The sequence below is a fragment of the Neodiprion lecontei genome, chromosome 1 (assembly GCF_021901455.1).
Source record: "Neodiprion lecontei isolate iyNeoLeco1 chromosome 1, iyNeoLeco1.1, whole genome shotgun sequence".
Lineage (NCBI taxonomy): Eukaryota > Metazoa > Arthropoda > Insecta > Hymenoptera > Diprionidae > Neodiprion > Neodiprion lecontei.
This window is the reverse complement of record NC_060260.1, coordinates 14,166,571-14,186,021: the sequence shown is the minus strand read 5'-3', so window position 1 is coordinate 14,186,021 and position 19,451 is coordinate 14,166,571. Positions and strand designations below refer to the sequence as shown.

General features: G+C 36.4%; 1 protein-coding gene across 2 annotated transcripts in view; it reads left to right on the top strand.

Annotated features, from left to right (window-relative positions):
* Positions 1–17,840, top strand: part of LOC124294004 (protein Star-like) — a 113,137-nt gene extending 95,297 nt beyond the window's left edge. Inside the window, exons 6-7 of one of the 2 annotated variants that reach the window (XR_006903887.1) lie at positions 11,596–14,929; positions 15,071–17,840. Coding sequence is in view for 1 of the 2 variants with exons in the window: in XM_046737336.1 (XP_046593292.1) it covers positions 11,596–11,781 (186 nt within the window). In the remaining variant the exon portion in view is untranslated. Of the gene's footprint in view, positions 1–11,595 lie in introns of both variants that reach the window. The other variant, XM_046737336.1, reaches the window with a different exon arrangement.
* Positions 17,841–19,451: the final 1,611 nt, after the last annotated feature.

Genomic DNA, 19,451 nt, shown 5'->3' with positions numbered 1-19,451 from the left:
TTTGCTCGATTCGTGGAATTGGCGAAAAGTATTGCCATTCTGTTCCTTAGCGTAGACGTAGAAAAAGATAGCCTAGGAGAGGAGTTGCCAGCTGAACGTGCCCGCTGTATGATTACCGGGAAGATCAAAGGTCTCGTTGATTCAGAAATCCCCAAAGAACTTCCCGACAACGACGATTGTATTGACGAGTGTGAAACAACATTAGACGACTGTAACGTTGTGACCTGGGCTCATGGTTTAATAGATGATTGTCGCAATACGGTAGCATCGTCAAGCACAGGAGATCAGCCAAACCCATATTATGTCCCAGAAATATGCAAAAAATTAAAGACTCTACTATACTACTTCCCATTGTATACAGGCGTAATGATAGGAGTTTTTGGATACGGTAAAATAAATCTGAGCTCAGCACCTGTGGAATCCGAAATGAACGATGTGAAGCACATTATGTTGCGTAACGAATCTCGACCGATGAGGGCGGACAAGTATGTCGCTACTCATTTGTTGTCGTTCGACGGTCGAGCAAAGCTAGCTGTTGCATCTCAGGATTGGGCAATTCAAGATGACTGCCCGAAGAAAGGTGCATCTAGCTCCATCCAGAGTATAAGAGAATCTGCGACGAGTTCAACTCCAATTCCCCTTGATGACTACAAAGAGCTGGTGGATAAGGTGCCGGCGGAGACTACAGCAGATACGAATGACAACTGCACATCATACACCAGCACTACTCTTGACATAAACGCGGCCACAATCGGACAAAAAATAAGCCATGACTCTTCTCTCCTCGTTGATGAAAAACATGAATTGAATATCGAACACAACCGGAAGGATAAAAATCAATCACGTGGGGTGAAGCGAAAAACGTACCTAGATGCATGTCCAGAATTCGAACTAACCAACTTTTCAAAGAAAAGTCGTCTTGGCCCGGCTAATCTGGAAAATGGCAATATCTGCCCATCGATAAAGCAGAAAGAAAATAGACTTATTGTCACAAATACTTGCGGCTTTGACAGCATAACATCTATACTGGCTGGAGCATGCGTAAACGAAACGTTTCACACAGAAATATCAAAATCCGAATCCAAGTTCATGCGTTTACGAAATTTTCTGAAAGATGGTTCCAGTGACAAAATTTACAAAGAAACAGCTCTGCTGCTGAGTAAAGTGCAACAATTTGAAGCTACGCTTAAAGAAAACATGTTAACTATTGATTGTTATTCAAGCATTGGTAACGTAGCGCAGTACATGCTAGTAGATGATCCCAGCTACACGGAAATAAAAATATGCCATATTTGTTCTAACAAAACGATAACGAAATCTATTATTGTGCCTTTAAATGTGAATATAATAGTGAATCATGGTTTGTGCAGGCTGGGCGATGCGATAGTAAACGGTATGCCGAATCACAAATCAGTGTGCTTTAACTAGGAGAAAGAAATAATTTTGACGTACGGATCGCAAATTGTAGTGGAATGTGATCCCACCGAGCTTGGTCTAAAAAAGAAATGCAACCTTGCTGACTTTGAAAAATGTATACAACTGAAGGGGAAGTCATTTTCGCTAGCCGGAGTGGTTGTACGTTATGGAGGACAGGGTAGAAGATCCGGGCATTACGTAGAATATTCATTTCAGGGAACAAAATGGCTTGAATTTGACAATACAAAACGTAAAATTGCGTCAAAATCTGAGTCATTTCCAGTTGACCCATTCCTAATTGTTTACACTTCAGCCTAATGCAACTCGTGCTCATACATTTCTTTGGCGGCCTTTAAAGATTTTACAGACAGTACTTCAGCGTAGTTGATGGTCATGTTCGAAAATAAGAACGATAACTGATCGGTCAGTTGAACATTGTAAAGAGTTGAGGAGTGCACATGAAATGTGATCTCTGACCGATGGAAGAAATGAGTAGGAAGTGTCGATAAATTTTCATGCACATGGAAATTAAATCTAAAACTTTTCATATTTCCTTTTGTATGTCTATGGTTGTAATATACGGCAGGCGATACGTGACCAATATTTTTCAACTCATATTTCGATTTTTAGTTTTTATATCTCATTCTGTTGACAAGTAATCTCCGCTACGAATAATTACCGGTATTATACTTGGAGTTTTTCTCAAAAATAAATACGTAAAATGAAGCAACCGAAATTCCGAATAAATGATTATTGTTATTACTGGTAGGTACTATTTTACTACTTACAATAGGTTATTCGTGTCAAAGCGATAATATGATATTTAAAATATTTTTAACAAACAAGTTGTGGAATCCTAAATAAGCAACAAGTATTAAATATTCGTATACACTAATGGTTGTATAAAAAAGCCTCGGGATTTTATAATGTGGCAGATTGTCTCATACCTATAATATCATGTATCGGTATATCATTAGACAGCATCTCCAGAGATAACATGAGACAAATTGAAATACAAAGGGTCAGTAAAAACTTTGTCGAAATGACAAAAAAAAAATACAAAAAAAATAGAAAAAAAAACAAGACGGAAAAAACAGTGCTTTTTTGTGTTACTTTTGAACACCTCACAGCCGTTTTGAATTATGCTATAAATTCGAAGTTAATACACAAAAAAATGAACTGAATTTTTTTGCTATCCTATAATTGAGAAACCTACCTAATGTTACTGTTTTGGACTCCCAGGAAAAAAATCTTTCCTTTGGAAGAAGAAAAAAGTGTAAATTGTGTCAAAAAAATTGAAAGATGATTTTTTTCCGCTAGAAGCGAACGAATTAAAAGACAACGAATTGCTATGATAAATATAGCACCTATGGTTTCCATGGTGAAGCAAGCCATGTAATGGAGCTATTCTGCCACTCCAGCCAGCCATTCGCAAAATGCCTTCGTCCTCGAATTTTGTGAGAATCGGATCGCATACATACAGCAATTTACCCGAGTTTGCCAAACCGAGTTGATTCAAAATTTCCACGAGAGGACAAATCAGAATTTCTTTTTTCTTGTACCTACTTTTCATCACGCACGCGATAGAAAAGTATTTGTTTCACATCGAAAACTACCTTCTCCAGTTCATAAATTTTCGATTTTTGGACCCTTTAGCTGACATACATGATTCTGAACGGAGGTACATACGTTGGTCTGTCTGTCTGTTTATGTCTCTGTCTGTCGGTTTGTCATAAATACAATTAGGCTTGGTGTTTTGGAGAACAGCTGGACGGATGAAATTATAAAGGATTATAGCTTGTGTTCTGACAGCGAAGAATTATGTTCAATCAAGATCGACTAACTGGTTGGGCGGTAAAGAAAATGAATGGTAATGAAAAGTCTAGGGAAACCTGGTTGACCAAATTTTCGTTTTAGAAATTAAATCAAAATTTTCTGTCAGGGGCATCAAGCGGATCCCCGCCATTCATAGGTTCTGGCAATTTCCAGTATATCATTGCAAAATCCATTCTGTACAACAACGAACATCTTCGAATTTTTTTCGAATTCTTTGGAAAATGGAGCACGGCACAAGTTGGCACAAACATGGCACAATCTAGCACAATCGAAAAAATTCAAAAATTTCGAAAGATCCGAGCCGTGTGTCAATTTTTCAATTTTCTCGATGATTTTTCTGGATTTCTTCAACTTTTTTCGGATGTTTGGGAAAATAGAGCACGGCACAAGTCGGCACAAACATGGCACAATCTAGCACGATCGAAAAAATTCAAAAATCTCGAAAGATCCGAGCCGTGTGTAAATTTTTCAATTTTCTCGATGATTTTTCTGGATTTTCTCAACTTTTCTTAAATGTTTGGCAAATAGAGCACGGCACAAGTTGGCACAAATGCGGTAGAACCTAGCACCATTTCTCTCAACCTGAGTAATTTTTTATTTTTTTTTTCCTCTTGTGAATCATGGACTTTTCGAAAAAATAAAGTACGGTGCAAGTTAGCACAAATGTAGCATAACCCGTTACAATTTTTTTTTTTTTTTTATCTCAAAAGTGCTGGGCTTATCAGATTTTCGATTTTTGTGATTTTTCGGGAATCCTTTGAAGTTAGGAAAAGCGGATTGACGGCACAAGTTAGGACACCCTTAGCTCAACTCAGCACAATTTTTATAATTATTGTTTTCGAAAAGTGCTGCGCCAACTTCACACACATGAATAATTGATGTAACTTAAACTGACTACTGATAAAATAATTTGTGCGATGAAGTCATCACTATATAGCCTTCGAATTAGTTATTCATTGTCAGGTAATCAAAGTTGGGTAATCCTATTAACAATAAGCACAGATGTCGTAACCGCACGTTGTAAATTAATAGCGTGATGGTAAAATATTTCGCGGTATTTAATTAAGAATGCACCTGAAGGGTTCAGAGCTAGCGTTAACTAACTCATGACGTTGATAAGGCTCATTCTTCAATACCGTGAGATCTTGAAAATCAACCTTATTAACAATGAGCGTTAGGATCCTCTAGCTCTAAACTCTTCGTATAAGCATTCAATCAAACTGTCATTTATTGATTGCATACATGACATGCGAGATTAAGGATATCCTTTCTATATACACTTATGTTGCGATAATATGTACGTGTTATATGTTTTGCATGTCAGTATGTGTAGGCGATAACTTGCTCAGACTGTATAAAATTACCTGGACGTTGGAAATAGGTATCATCGTCTTTCGTCAATTGACTGTTCTGTTTGGTTGACCAATGGCAATAATTAATGTAATCAGCGTATTAACCCTGCTGCTGGTAGAATTTGGTGGCGTTACGTCCGTGAAGGGGGTGTAAACTCTTACTCCCGAGCGGTAGGAATAAATAGGTTCGGCTTCGCTTTTATGTACTGGGACAACCGGAAGTTAGGATGAGTGTTGAATAAACTTGGGTATATTTGATATATCGATTATGTGTTTATTGCATAGCAGTTGTGATAGCGGTAGGAATAAAGGAGTGAAGTGTGTGAAAAATATATAAAAGGTCTAGATGTGACGTTGTTGAGAGTTAGAATAGGAGTGTCTCCAGAGACGAAACGTACGGGTGCAGAAAAGGTGTGAGGATGTGGAAGAAAGGGAATGGAATTAGATGAGTAACGGCGATAGTGAGTAGCGGGACACTGGGTAGAGATAAGAAGACAGGGCAGAGACCAGGATATTAATATAAGAACTGTGGGAGAGTTAGCGAGTAGGAAAATAGTGAGAGGTGGTACAACGGACGTAACATTGGTCCAGGCAACGAGATTATAAGACTCAACCCAACGGAATTGCACCTCAAAGAAATACTACACACAATCATCACCAATTTTCTCGATGATTTATCTTTCCTCGTTCTGCATGAAACGAGATTAGAACTAGAGGACCCTATTGGAGCAAGTGAAGCAGCAGCGACTGATATTGTTTGGCTTACGGTAGGTATAGCAAGCATACCAGTGCCAGAAAGCTGTACACCCGCTAAAAAACCGCAGTGCATACCCGAAAAGAATTAATATATTTCGAGTATAAACAAGGAACTGTCGATTACTGGCAAAGCGAAAAAAGAAAACATCGAACTTTTGCAGTAGTTCAAAACAGGTTCAAGCGACTCAAGTCTGAACGGCAATTACGAAGATGGGCAGCACAAGTCGGAGCTGGTGGAACGCGTAAGGATAAGTTGATTCGGATTGCAAAATATAAGTTTGTTTGATATGTTCGTGGCAGCAATGGAATCGAGATTAACAGTTCATGATGTGGATCTCCGACGTTGGATATTATAAGCAAGGATCAAAGAAAACATGCCATGATTTTTACCCAGACATTCGTGGTTATGGACATTCAAACGAGCGCACCGAATTGTTTCCCGTAAGATCACAAAGCATATAACAAGGGCGAGCATCGCCCAAGAGCAGAACTTGAATGAGCAGTGCGAAACTTTCGTAAAGCGACTTATCGAACAATATGGACCACAAAATGTATTCAACGCGAATCAAAGTGGCTTCCATTTGGAGATACATTCCGGGCGAACGTTAGCTCCTGTCGGCCACAAAAAGATTGAAACTGTGGTACAATCGGTATCTTCGACGACTCACAGTTATACTACACACAGCCTGCTATATCTGCTGATGGAACGCTGCTATCTCCTCTTCTTGTAGTATTGGAGGAATCGAGTGGGGTATTAGGACCCAGAGTGAGAGAAACTATGTTCAGATCACCTAATATTTACATTATGGCTTCCAAGTCTGGAAAGCTTACGAAAGATCATAAGCAAACTTAGCTTCGGGAAGTGTATCTTCCCAATACAGGTAATGCAAGCATCCTATTACTTGATTCATGGAGTGGACAATCCGAGTGCAGTGTTCAGGAAGCAGTACCGAATGATGGATACTTGAAGCTGATGACCATTCCAAAAGGGACTACAGGGCACATTCAACCGTTCGACGTATATGGGTTTCGTGTGTGGAAAAATTTCGAAAGACGTCTTTGCGACATGGTGACCGTTCTAGGCTATGATATCAATCTTCACCTACGAGATAATATTCTCAAGATACAATCTCTGACGCATAACCAATTTTCGTCTCCGCGATTTTTAAACTTATTCAAATATTCATGGCACAAAAGTGGATACGTAGATACTAGACCGCCCCGTTTTCAAAGTCCATCAGAATTCTGTTTCGAAACAGACTCGACATTACAGTGTCATATATGTGGCGAGGTCGCAATAATCAAGTGCGCTTGGTGTAGAAAACCACTTTGTTTGAAACACTTTTTTAGAGAATTTCATTATTGCCGTGACTTTATTCCGTAGCGGAGCTATTCATATCAACAAGGGTTGTTACGATGAAAACAACAAAATATAACCATCATTGTATATGTAGGAATTCACTATGGTTGTACCGTTCAAATAAAATTATATACGATTACCATTTCGATACAATGTTACAGGTGGTACGAATAAAGAAATTCGGAATCATGATACTCCTGCTATCGTTTCATCCCGCCATTGAACCAGAAATGGATGGGTTCTGAAGTACTCCAGAAACAGATATGACTACCAATTTTCGTAGAGATGGCGAATATTGTAATGATTTTTTAAAGCTGTTTTGAATTCGTCGCTTTGAATTTCGAATTTTAGGGTTCAGATCCATGATCAGCGACCTCGAAAACAGCTTTCACCGACTTCCGGTGAAAATTGATCGATTTTTCGTTACGACGTCGGCCGTGTTGGATCCGCTATTATGAACTTTCAAATTTGATCTTCAGATTTGAAAAGAGCAGCGTCAGAAACCCCTAAAAATCAAGTTTCCCTGCAATCTGTACATCGATCGATTTTTCGTTATTGACGTCGGCCATGTTGGATTCGACATTTAGAACTCTCAAATTAGGCCTTAAGATTTGGAAAGAGCAACGTCAAAAACCTAAGCGGATACTTTGCGGATGTTCCTTGTGGGTAGACATTATAGTCAACTTGAATTCATCTACATGTAGAGAAATTAAAAAAAAAATCTTATACGACTTCTGTATTCAAACATACTTCTTGTATGAAATAAACGATTACAATTATATGCGTTTGTTACAAAGTGTTAAGATTTGCTATCACCACACTCTTAGCTTACGATACGTATAAAAAAACAGGTAAAAATTACATTCATACATTTGATTTTTATCTCAAGCCTTGATTGACTGTACGTTATGAAAAGAATTATGGGTTTCCATTACTAAAAGACCTCTTATGTAAATAAATAATTCAATCAATAAGGGTATGTAGGTACATTCCTTTTCTTCGTAATTGAACATTTCTTTTTTCACATAATGGCACATTTCATATCAATTTGTAATATAAAATGACCCCTTTTGATTTTTGTACTTCTCTACATAATACAAATACGTATTGAAAAGATGAACAATAATCTTTTAAATGTTGAAACCAAGTGTTACCTTGTGACACGTATCCGAGAAATGGGATTTCAGCAGTAGTGGTACATTGATTTTTGCGATTCACACAAACTCAAATCTGATAGATATATGAGACGAAGTTTTTGTATACCTAATCGCTTATCTATTTTCTATGAAATTTACCACACCCAGTCTGAAAAAATGGGTTTCACCGATGAAGTGCAATTCTTACTGGTCATACGCGTGAGATATTCGTCACACACAAGTACCTGAGTCGATTTGTCTAAAATTTATGCACAGTATGCCTTTTTCAATCCTAAAGATCGTCCATAAATTCCAAAGTGAGCTGATTCGCAGTTCTGAATTTACAAGTGACAATGTACATGTCACTATGAAATTTTTTGACCACGCAAACTGTATCTTGGCGATACAGCCATAATAGAAACATTATGATAGATATCATGATATGCAATAGAACCCAATACGCTGATGACGCCAATGACAAACACGATGACAAAGACGATAATGACCGCCAACACCCGTCATATCTGTCCCCAGAACCCTTTTTGGCTTATGCTGGGTAAGAGGGAGTGGATGAATCAGTAACCATCGTTATGCGGCTGCAGCAGACTTAAAACTGAACTATTTCTCGATAGCTGTATCGAAGTAAATTTTAAACCGAAGAGAAATATCAAAGAAAAAGGTGTATTGAATCAATGCATTTCACGAGAGGATACTTCAGTGCGACCACTTTGGTGCGAGCCATTGGGGTGCGTCATAAAAATATACATCGAATTATATATTTTTTTGAATATTGTGATAATATACGTGTGCTAAAATAATGGATTCGATAAATACGAAAGGTGTAGTTAAACATAGACTATAGACAATCAACAGAGTTTGAAAGCGTTTAGCTTCCCGCGTTCAGGCGCGACAACTCCCAACATACCGTCTTGCTTGATTGCTCCGGTTCCTTCCTCTTTTCTTTGATACCTTCAAATACCCTCTTGGAGGCCGGCTCGAGCGCTAGCCTCTATTGTACCTCACACGTACAAATTTGGGAATTTATTTAAAATACGAGTTCATTAAGTCACTAGGGATTCGAGATTGGAATCAATTATGTCCCGTTAAAAACACGCCTGTAAGACCAAGAATACGACGATAATAAAAGTGGGATGAGATAAATGCTACGTGTTTCTGTGGTTGTTGAGCGGTCATTCAAAAATATGTACCAGATTTTAACAATACACGTAAGTTTAAAATTTTTTTTACGTTACTAGGGGCTTCGCCCCTGCGCGCTTCGCGCGCCAACCCCATCTCGGCGCTACGCGCCTCACTATTTCCTTACGCATTGTCTAGTAGACAGGCGAATTCCTTCATGTTGATTTAATGACAGGTCCTGCACTTGCTGTCCACTTCAATTCCTTCTGTGCTTACTTTTCTTTTTTCATCAATCTAAGCTTCCATTCGTTGGTTGAAAATTGGTGTTCCTTCTCTATTGATATCTGTCTATCTCCTTGACTTGCTGAATTATTTTTGCTACCGCTCTGCCCGTTATTCTCCAAAATCACCTTCTTTATATTTTTTTTTTCTCTGTATTTATGTTGCTGTTCACTCCGTAAAACACCTCTTTTTCTTGTGGTCAACATCTATCATGGTCGTCCTCTTGCCTGGTTATAGGAATATTTGTTTATTATTATTCTCTGCCTTATTTGGTTCTTCGCACTTAAAATTTTATTTTCCTTTTTCCTTTGTGATACTTCCGACCATCCACCATCTTCATCGCCTTGTCTGCTGGTTGAAACTCCTCCTTTCTGTTCGTTGTTTGAAAAGCCTGTATGATATTTTTTGTTCGCTTCCCTATATTTTCGCTGCTGTTCCCGTCGTCTAATTTTTCGCTCTTCTATGTACATCACATTGGTTGGTCGTCCTCTCGATTTATTTTCCGAATCAATCATCGCAATCGATTCTTCTAATTCTTCGACACCCTTCGTTGAATTATTTTTACTGCCGCTCTGCCGGTTATTCTCCAAAATCACCTTCTTTATATTATTTTTTTCTCGATATTTGCGTTGCTGTTCATTCCGCAAAACACCTCTTTCTCTTGTGGTCAACATCGATCCTGGTCGTCCTCTTTCCTGGTTATACGAATATTTGGTGGATATTATTCTATGGCTTATTTGGTTCTTCGCACTTACAATTTTATTTTCCTCTTTCTTTTGTGATACTTCCGACCATCCACCATCTTCATCGCCTTGTCTGCTGCTTGAAACTCCTCCTTTCTCCATTGTCATCGTAAATCCTGGCTGTCCTTTTGACTGTTTGGTGATATATTTAGATTTACTATTATTTGATTGTTACTTTTCATACTTATTACTCACTATCTGAATTTTATTTTGGTTCTGCAAGACATCAAAGTGTCCACTCTCTCCGTCACCGGTGAAGAGTAGCGAGAATTGTGTTCCATTTTGTGATCCGATCCGGTGTGGATGAATTTGTTCTTCGCGATACTCGATTTAAGATATCTTAAAAATTTCCGCAGCTGCATATATTGCATTTTTATTCATATGTGATTTGTAATCACCAGGTCACCTAATCACAGCACCGTTTGACTCATTACCTGTAATAAAACCCGCAAATGTAGACCAATTATCCATTATATTTGAAACGATACTCAGTCTCACCTCTGCGTGTCGATCTTGAGTGCCGTATACACAATACGCCAACGCGCGAAAAAGACAATTCCTGTCGGGAATCATCGTTATAATTTCCGTTTGCATGTTCATTTTTTGCGCGTCAGAAACAGATACCTATAAAGATATTTGTCAAAGACTGTCATAAACAGCCGATGACAGCTGTCAAAGGGTTTGCTAGATGCTTTTTGTTTTGTTTTCGGTATCTCACCCCACCGCCAACTTCATGCGTATACTATTGTTATTATAATCTTTTTTTACTATTGTTATTATAATCTTTTTCTACGTTCATTTGTTTGAAACTTTTTTATTAGATAGAGAGATACATATCGTAGCAGCGTCGCGTGAACAGGCAAGATTACAGAATAGAAGGATTTAAGTTCAAGTACCATGCGCTGGTCAGGACCTGAACGGCAACTCGCGAAAATTGTAGCATGGGTCACGTCGTTCAGGTGTCAAATCGGCAAGCTGCAAGGCTTGAACTCGTTCAAGCTACACCTCGGCAAGGTCTTCCGCAGTTTTCTTTGCCCCCTTCGTAAATGCAGGTGTTTCTATCAAACATGTTGAAACGGCTGCAGACGCATAAATAGGTACCTTTCCGGACATACTCGAAAGGGTATGTCTCTACATGTAATATCGACTTTTCAAAAACCACTGATGCAAATCGGTAAACGTGGTTATGTTTTTTTTTTTTTGACATATTGACCAGCGAAATATCGCACCTTTGCAGACCGACCGCAGTAGCGTAGCGCGTATATGAGGACTGTAACGTAGCATTTCTCGAGCTAGTCGAGTAGCGGTCCGGAAGGTATTTCGGCAGCGGTCTGGGTAGCTTAGTGGTCAGAGCAGTCGCCCGAAAACCGAAAGGTGCCGGGTTTGAATTTCGGTCCAGTCCAAACCGTAAAACATTTTTTCCGGACCCACTGGAAATGCAGGTCGCAGGACATACTCGAAAGGGTATGGCGGGTTTGAACGTAATTAGTGTTATTATTACAGGGAAGATTTCTTGTGTAGTAAAATTGTCTTTAATAATCGCAACCGATCTAACGTGATTTAAATGAACCTTTCAGGTGCTGGATACGATTCCGAGGGAAATGCCGCGAATTTCCGTCCTATCTATTCAATGGAGCCCGCATCACAACGAGGTGGAAACAAAACATTTAATTCAAAAGCTGACCGAGCGAAGGTACAAACACTTTCACACAACGGAGACTGGGAAGATGATATTTCTTTACAATAGACTACTCAAAATTTAAATAGAAATTATTATAGAAGGCTTTCAAGCCGTGGAATTTGATCATGAATCTAGACCAGAATGAGAAACTGATTCATACGCTTTCCCATACCAAATAAGCGAAAGTCATACTTTTCAATTGATCTTTCTAGAAACGGATATATTATCCACGCATGATGGAAGAAGTATACATCTGATTGTGAGTTATGCAAAATTGTGTGAACAAAATTCTTATCGACTCAAGTTTTCGAATTTGGCTGTTTAGAAATTTTGTTTTTAATATTTTGTCTTGCATAAGGATTTTGAGTTCCTGCAAACGGGATAATATTAAAGTGATTGCGTAGACGTTTCAGTGTGATTCGCATATGGGTCTATCGTTGTCAAATTGAAAAATCAAAAACCCTTATTATGTTTCTTTTTCATTGGCAATTTTCCGTACGGTATTCAGATTTATTTTTGAACCGTTGGCGAATTATAAATTTCTTTGACTTAAAAATGACGCCTACACCAATTATTTTGGGAAAATTCATAAGAATCTATCATTCATGACAAACATTTACCAACAAGATTAAAACTGGTGAATCTCTTAGTGTTTTATTCAAATTTTATCATATTTAGTACTTCAGTGATGAGGGTGACCCATAAGAATAAATAAATATCACCATGAAAATAATCATATTAGAAAAGAATGTACTATAGCAAAATTTTCTCTCTTCTGTTGTAATTGATTTTTAACAATAGTAAATGACGTATATGTCACATCGCAAAAAAATACAGATTTTTTTTCATCCCTACGTGTGCGAAAAATAGCCTTGAACAAATTTTTCCCAGGTGGCGAACAGCGTGAGTGAAAATATAGGTGGCCAACGAAATGATAATTATAGGTATTTAAATTATGATATTCTTTACGTCACAATATTTTGATTACGTATTACCGTAACTGGGCACATGTAGTGAAAAAATACATCTGAAAAGATTGAGGTTACCAGACATACTCTTACATACGAAAGTGTTTACATATTAGGTATTTCATGCTAACTCGACAGGCGATTGACCGTGGTAACGTTTCATTTCGCTGATTTTTTGTGTCTTTCAGGACCAATTCAAACTAGTCTCTACAACTTTTTTTAGATTGTTATCCAATCGCATCTTTAGCGATCAATTTTTCAAAACTTTTGACTTGAAGGACTTTAAACTTCGAATGAAAATTTGAGCTTAGGCTATAGAATAACGTAATTTTTTTCTTTAACGCACGAACAGTACGATGGTATGAAACGAAATATACGGTACGGTCTGGTTGGATTCGGGCAAACTCTATACCTACTAATGTTGATCGAAATCTGTTAATTCTTTTGCGTGTGTGGTACCTATATGTAATTTTTTTTAAAGTCGCGCCCCTTGAAGTGACATGTATCAAATTTACAAATTAAATTTCAAGTCAGAGTGCTAAAGAGAGCTTAGTGATTTTTGGTTGTTTTTTTTATCGATTTTGGAAAAACCAATTTTCAAGTGGAAATTATCATCTTCAAAACACTTTCATCAAATTTGTCGCATGGTTATTTTTTTGCGGGATTATTGACCATTAAAAAATAAAGTGTTTCAAAAACTGATCAAATATAACAGGCGAGCAAATCATAAGTATATCATGTATGTGAGTTAGAAGTTCGTGACTGTATTGGTTATGTGATTAAAATTTCGTTGGTATCGACAGTCAGTGATGACAAGATGCAGTTCATAGAGAATGATGTCTTTATTACGACGTTTCGGCAGGACCCCGCCTGCCATCATCAGGTTTCTTAAGAATTTAAAAAAAAAAAAATAATATATATATAAATTTTACAGATATCAATTTAACAATTAACACTTTCAATTAAAATTATTACACATAAATGCCTCTAATTAATTATTATTGTTAGGTTGTCATAAGGTAATAAAATATTACACAGTCACATTTTTAGACATTCCTCAGCTTACTAGTTATTGCTTACATAGTGTTTCAGAGGGAAGTGACTATCCGTCTGTCATTCCGACCCCCTTAATGTTAATTATAACAACAATGATCTAATGTCATAGACTTGTATAGATGGTTATTGTTGAGCTGGCACTTTGTTTATATGACCTTTCTTACATATGTTTTTTGCGACTTATAAAATATCTACGTAAAGGTGACTTGGATTGTCAATCTCAGTTCTTTTGTTTACAGTATTATTTGTTGATATGTGTATCATTTCTTTTACAATTCTTTTGTGCCAGTTGGTCTCTTTGTCTAATATTATAACATTTTCAAAATTGAACTTGTGTCCTTCAACCAATGCATGATACGCTAATGCCGATCTGTCTGGATCATGTGTTTTGATATCGTATTTATGATTAGCGATCCTTTTTTTTAAATGTTGTGAAGATTGGCTTATGTAGCAATCTGTGCAATTGATCTTATAAATAATATGGGTTTGTTCAAGCGCAGGTGTTTTTGATTTTAAACATGCAAATAAATTATTTAGAGTGTTGGTGATTTTATATGACACATTGATCTTTTCCTTACGCACTATATCTTTTATGTTCTGCGATAGGCCTTCAATAAAGAGAATGGATCCTATACATTTCTCATTGTTGTTTGCACAATTATCATCATTATAGCTGTTGTAATGTTTATCTATTCTTAGTTCTTGCAGATGTCTAATTAATTTTTTGGGGTAGCCATTTTTCTTCAGTGTTTCCCGTACTAAGTTTAGATTTCCTGTTCTAAACTACCCGTTTGACAATGTAATGCTTCTACCCAGTAAACCTATCGCAACACTTTTTTTCATATTGTAGCGGGTCGAAATGACAGACGGATAGTCACTTCCTTCTGAAACACTATGTAAGCAACAACTAGTAAGCTAAGGAATGTCTAAAAATGTGACTGTGTAATATTTTATTATCTTATGACAACCTAACAATAATAATTAATTAGAGGCATTTATGTGTAATAATTTTATTTGAAAGTGTTAATCGTTAAATTTATATCTGTAAAATTTATATATATATTATTTTTTGTTTTCTTTTTAAAATTTTTAAGAAACCTGATGATGGCAGGCGGGGTCCTGCCGTAACGTCGTAATAAAGACATCATTCTCTATAAACTGCATCTTGTCATCACTGACTGTCGAAACCAACGAAATTTTAATCATGTATGTACAGCGTACGACTAGTCAAGCAAGTATTCTCGGTTGAAGTCCCTCCTTCAGTGAATTAGTCATTTGGAACTCACGTCTGAAGTAAAATTCAACGCTGAATAATTAAACATGAAACTGTTTCTTTTCTGGTTATAGTAACGCAACCACATTTTTATCTTACTATGCACGTATAGTTCAGACTACTATGTGGGAATATTGCAATAAAATCAAGAATTTATCGTTCAACGGGCCATACATTCATTTGGCTGGTACTCTACTATACGTATATGTATAGTAATTTCTAACAATAATATTACTGTAATTTATGTAATACCATAATTGTCTTTACCAATAAAATATAGTAGTCACTTCCAATCACCGTATTTTGTACTGAAAATATGGTAAATTCAGCCATTTTGTTTGGCGAGTGATTTATTCCTTTATATTGTGATTCTTTTCGTTGGGATATTTATAAATTCTCATGTATCACTTTCGTTAATGCAGTTTTGATTAAAAAAAAGTTAGAAGAAAATTTAAAAAAGTTCATCACCTTTAATTCTGTTGAGAATGTTTGCCATGGGTCACGGGATTTTTGTGAATTTTTTCAAGCCGATCGGCAAAGGCGTAATTTCTGAATTGTGAAAAATTCGAAACTCGCAAATAGTTCAGTGAATCAGAATTTGAAAAATGTAAAAGAATATTTCAGAGGAAATATCAGTACATAATGAAAACTCGTCCATTGAAACGAAGATGACGAGGGTCTTTAATTTGTCGATTTCACAAAAGAAAGCCCATATGTATAAGATACACAGTTTCAATGAGTCGGACAGTGATATCGAGTGAGCTAATCTTATTAAGGAAACAGTTAATTGAATGAACGGGCCTTATGAGATTGTAAGATAATATTTTGCTATTATTTAATCTCGTATAGAGAAATAAGGATGAAATGAACCTAATTACCATATGTTAGCATGTAATTAGTTTTTAACGATTAGCCTTACTCATTGACTGATACTTAAACACGCAACTAATGTTTCGTATTACTTAGAATAAACTTTGGGTTAGAAAAAAACTTTGTATTGACGCATTATGAAGCCTAACACTAATTATTAATATAACTGTTATTTTAATATTCAAGGTATTTTCAGTTTTTCCTATCTTCAGTATGTTCTTATTAATAATCATAATGACTAAAATGATTCTCTTAATAAAAATTCAATATCACTTATCTTGTGATAGTCTTGTGATAAATCATTCCGTGACTAATCCATAACGCACATATTGATATATTTCGTCAAAATGTATAACTTGACTTTATATATTCCGTATACTTCTATTACTTTATATTCCACACTGTTTTCTCTTTTATAAATCGTATGCGCCATGCTTACATTATTAGTCTTAGAAGCTACGATCATGGGGTGATTTAAATAATCATCACGTATGACACTATGATCTTTAGTTTATCCTGCAAGCAATTTATTTGAACAATAAAAACCAATTTTATATTTCGAAGATTGTTTCCAAAAATTGACAGCCTGCCACCGTATTTACAGAGGATACACCCGAATATATGGTGGTGATCAGCAAAGTTCAATAAAACTGTGAAAGATAGGGTAAGAATTAGGAAATATAAAAAATTGCTTAATTCAATCAAAACATATGTTTATTAATTGCTGACATAACTTACACACTATATTATCATGATTAGATTGCCAAAGTAAGCACACCAAGGTACCCTAAGTAGAATTTTCAATTGGCTCAAATAAGGCCATTATCGGACTTGCCTTACTATCTGATCAGGTACACATCAGGCTACCTACCTGATCAGGGCCTGAGCAGAAATGTAACGTGCCGTTCTAGAATGCCTTGAACAGACTGAGTTCAGGTACCATGGTCAGACCCTGATTAGTCGTTGATCAGAACTGGATCAGGGCCTCACCAGGTGTTGATAAGGGCAGGTTAAGATACTACCTGATCAGGCTCAGGCAACGATTCTACAGAATTTTTTATTTTTGAAATAACATGATTTAATTTTCATTGGGTGAAACAGTCAATGATGACAAGATGCAATTCACAATGGATGATGCTTTTATTCATTTATTGAGGGCTTGTCGCAGAAAATAAAAAATACACTGCGCAAAGAAAACATCAATGTGTCATATAAAATCACCAACACGTTAAATAATTTATTTACATGTTTGAAATCAAAAACACCCGCGCTTGAACAAACTAATATTATCCATAAGATTAACTGTATAGATTGTGATAAATGCTACATAGGCCAATCTTCGCAACATTTAAAAAAAAGGATCGCTAATCATAAATATGATATTAAAACACATGATCCAGACAGATCGGCATTAGCGTATCACGCATTGGTTGAAGGACATAAATTTAATTTTGAAAATGTAAAAATCTTAGAAAAAGAGACAAACTGGCACAAAAGGATTGTAAAAGAAATGATACACGTATCGAGAAATAATACTGTAAACAAAAGAACTGATATTGATAATCTAAATCACCTCTACGCAGACATTTTATAAGTCTCAAAAAGCATATGTGTTGAAGGTCATACAAACAAAGTGCCAGTACATCAACAATCACGTAGGCAAATATATGACATTCAAATATTGTTGTTATAATTAACATTAGGAGTGTCAAAATAACACATGGATAGTCACTTCCTTCTGAAACACCATGTAAGCAACATCGTTAAAGCTAAAGGATATCTGAAAATGTAAGTTTGCAATATTTTATTTTCATCCAACAACTTATTAATAATATTTAGTAGTGGCGTTCTTGTACAATAACGTAATTGAAAGCTCTATTTATGAAATTTGTTATTTATTAAAATTTAAGAAACCTGATGATGGCAGGCGGAGTCCTGCCGAAACGTCGAAATAAATGCATCATCCATTGTGAATTGCATCTTGTCATCATTGACTGTTTCATCTAACGAAAATTAAGTCATACAATAAAAACAGTCACGAACTTCAAACTCATTTTGAAATAACGTGACAAATTATTTAGTTCTATATGTATACGAAACTAAGTCTACCAAAAATGAGCACTTGATATCTGTAAATAGATATCTACAAAAATAGTAGAAGGGGAGAGAGTGAGTGTTTCAGATGGAAGGAGATGAGGTTAGCTACTTAAAGGTCAGCAACAGTGCGTAGGAATAGCAGAATGCTTCAAAGTTCACTTATTTGTTATTTATGATTATCATTCGTCACTTATTTTGACTATTCCCTGAGCTTGCGCATTACTTGCGTGATTCAGGCAGTGATAGCCCCGTTTTATATTCAATGCCGAACACAGATAAGTAAAAGTAATTGACTTTCATGCAATAATCGCACCGCAAAAGGAAAACCTGTCTATTTTTGTAATTGTCACACACGCTTACAGTATTGATGAATCTCGGACGCTGGCATAACAGTTTTACCGCCGGATCTTGTATATTTGATTGACGCGTACTCTGTCGGTTGATTGTTGAAACGAAACCTGTCATTTTCCAGCCTCTTTTTTTGCGTTGCCATTAGTGCATGAAACTCAATAATCTTTGGTTATCTGTATTCAGTATTGAATATAGAATTGGGCCATCATTGCCTAAATCGCACCAGTGATGCGCAGGCATGGAGAATAGTAAAAATAAGTGACACATACACAGGCAGAAGCAATTTTTACTAGATTCTTACGATTTTCATGACTTCTGTCGATCCTGTTATTCATAAATCATCCAATACCAAAGAATCGATCCACTACGTAGCATCATTTCGGAGATATATTCATTTTTCGTCAAAATCGACTGGAATTTTCGTTAAACGGGGTTCCTAACCCAAGACCGGTGTATAACGTATATGATTTTCAAGATTGTGTAGGTTCAGGAGCATGGAAAGAAAGAAATGAAGCCAATCAAGTTTGGAAGTACACAGTTTCAGCTTCAATTTAGAAAAAAATAAATTAATCCGTAACATGAAAATTGTGGCTGCTGTGGCCACTTAAGTCATAATGCGCAAAAAGCAGCGTAAAAACGGTAACCATATTTCCAGCTACACGGAGTATCTGACATACAAAAACCAAAAATCACTTTAAGGGCTGAGGTACCTTCTACCCTTCTATGGAACCGATTTTCAATTAAGTGAAATTTAGTAGAGTTATGAATTTTTTTATTAGTAAATCACATTTTCTAGATTTTCACCAGTGTCTTCAGCTGTACATGTTGAACATACAGACGGATACTCAATCCGTTTTATAGGAGGTTAGTTCATAATCATATAAAAGTCGTGTATAAATTTCAGGGTGATCAGATGAACGATTCTGATGGAATCGTGGTTATTGTTATCAAACTGTGGTTTTGAGTGGCGAAACAATCGCATAACGACGAAGCGGGGCTCAACATTTCTGCTCATAACTTCTTTAATTTTGCGAATCCCGCGATCGGCGACCAATCAAAATAAAGATAATGGACCCGACTATAATAATACGCAGAAACCCGAATATCGATGAAAAATTATTTTTGAGACTTAGGAAC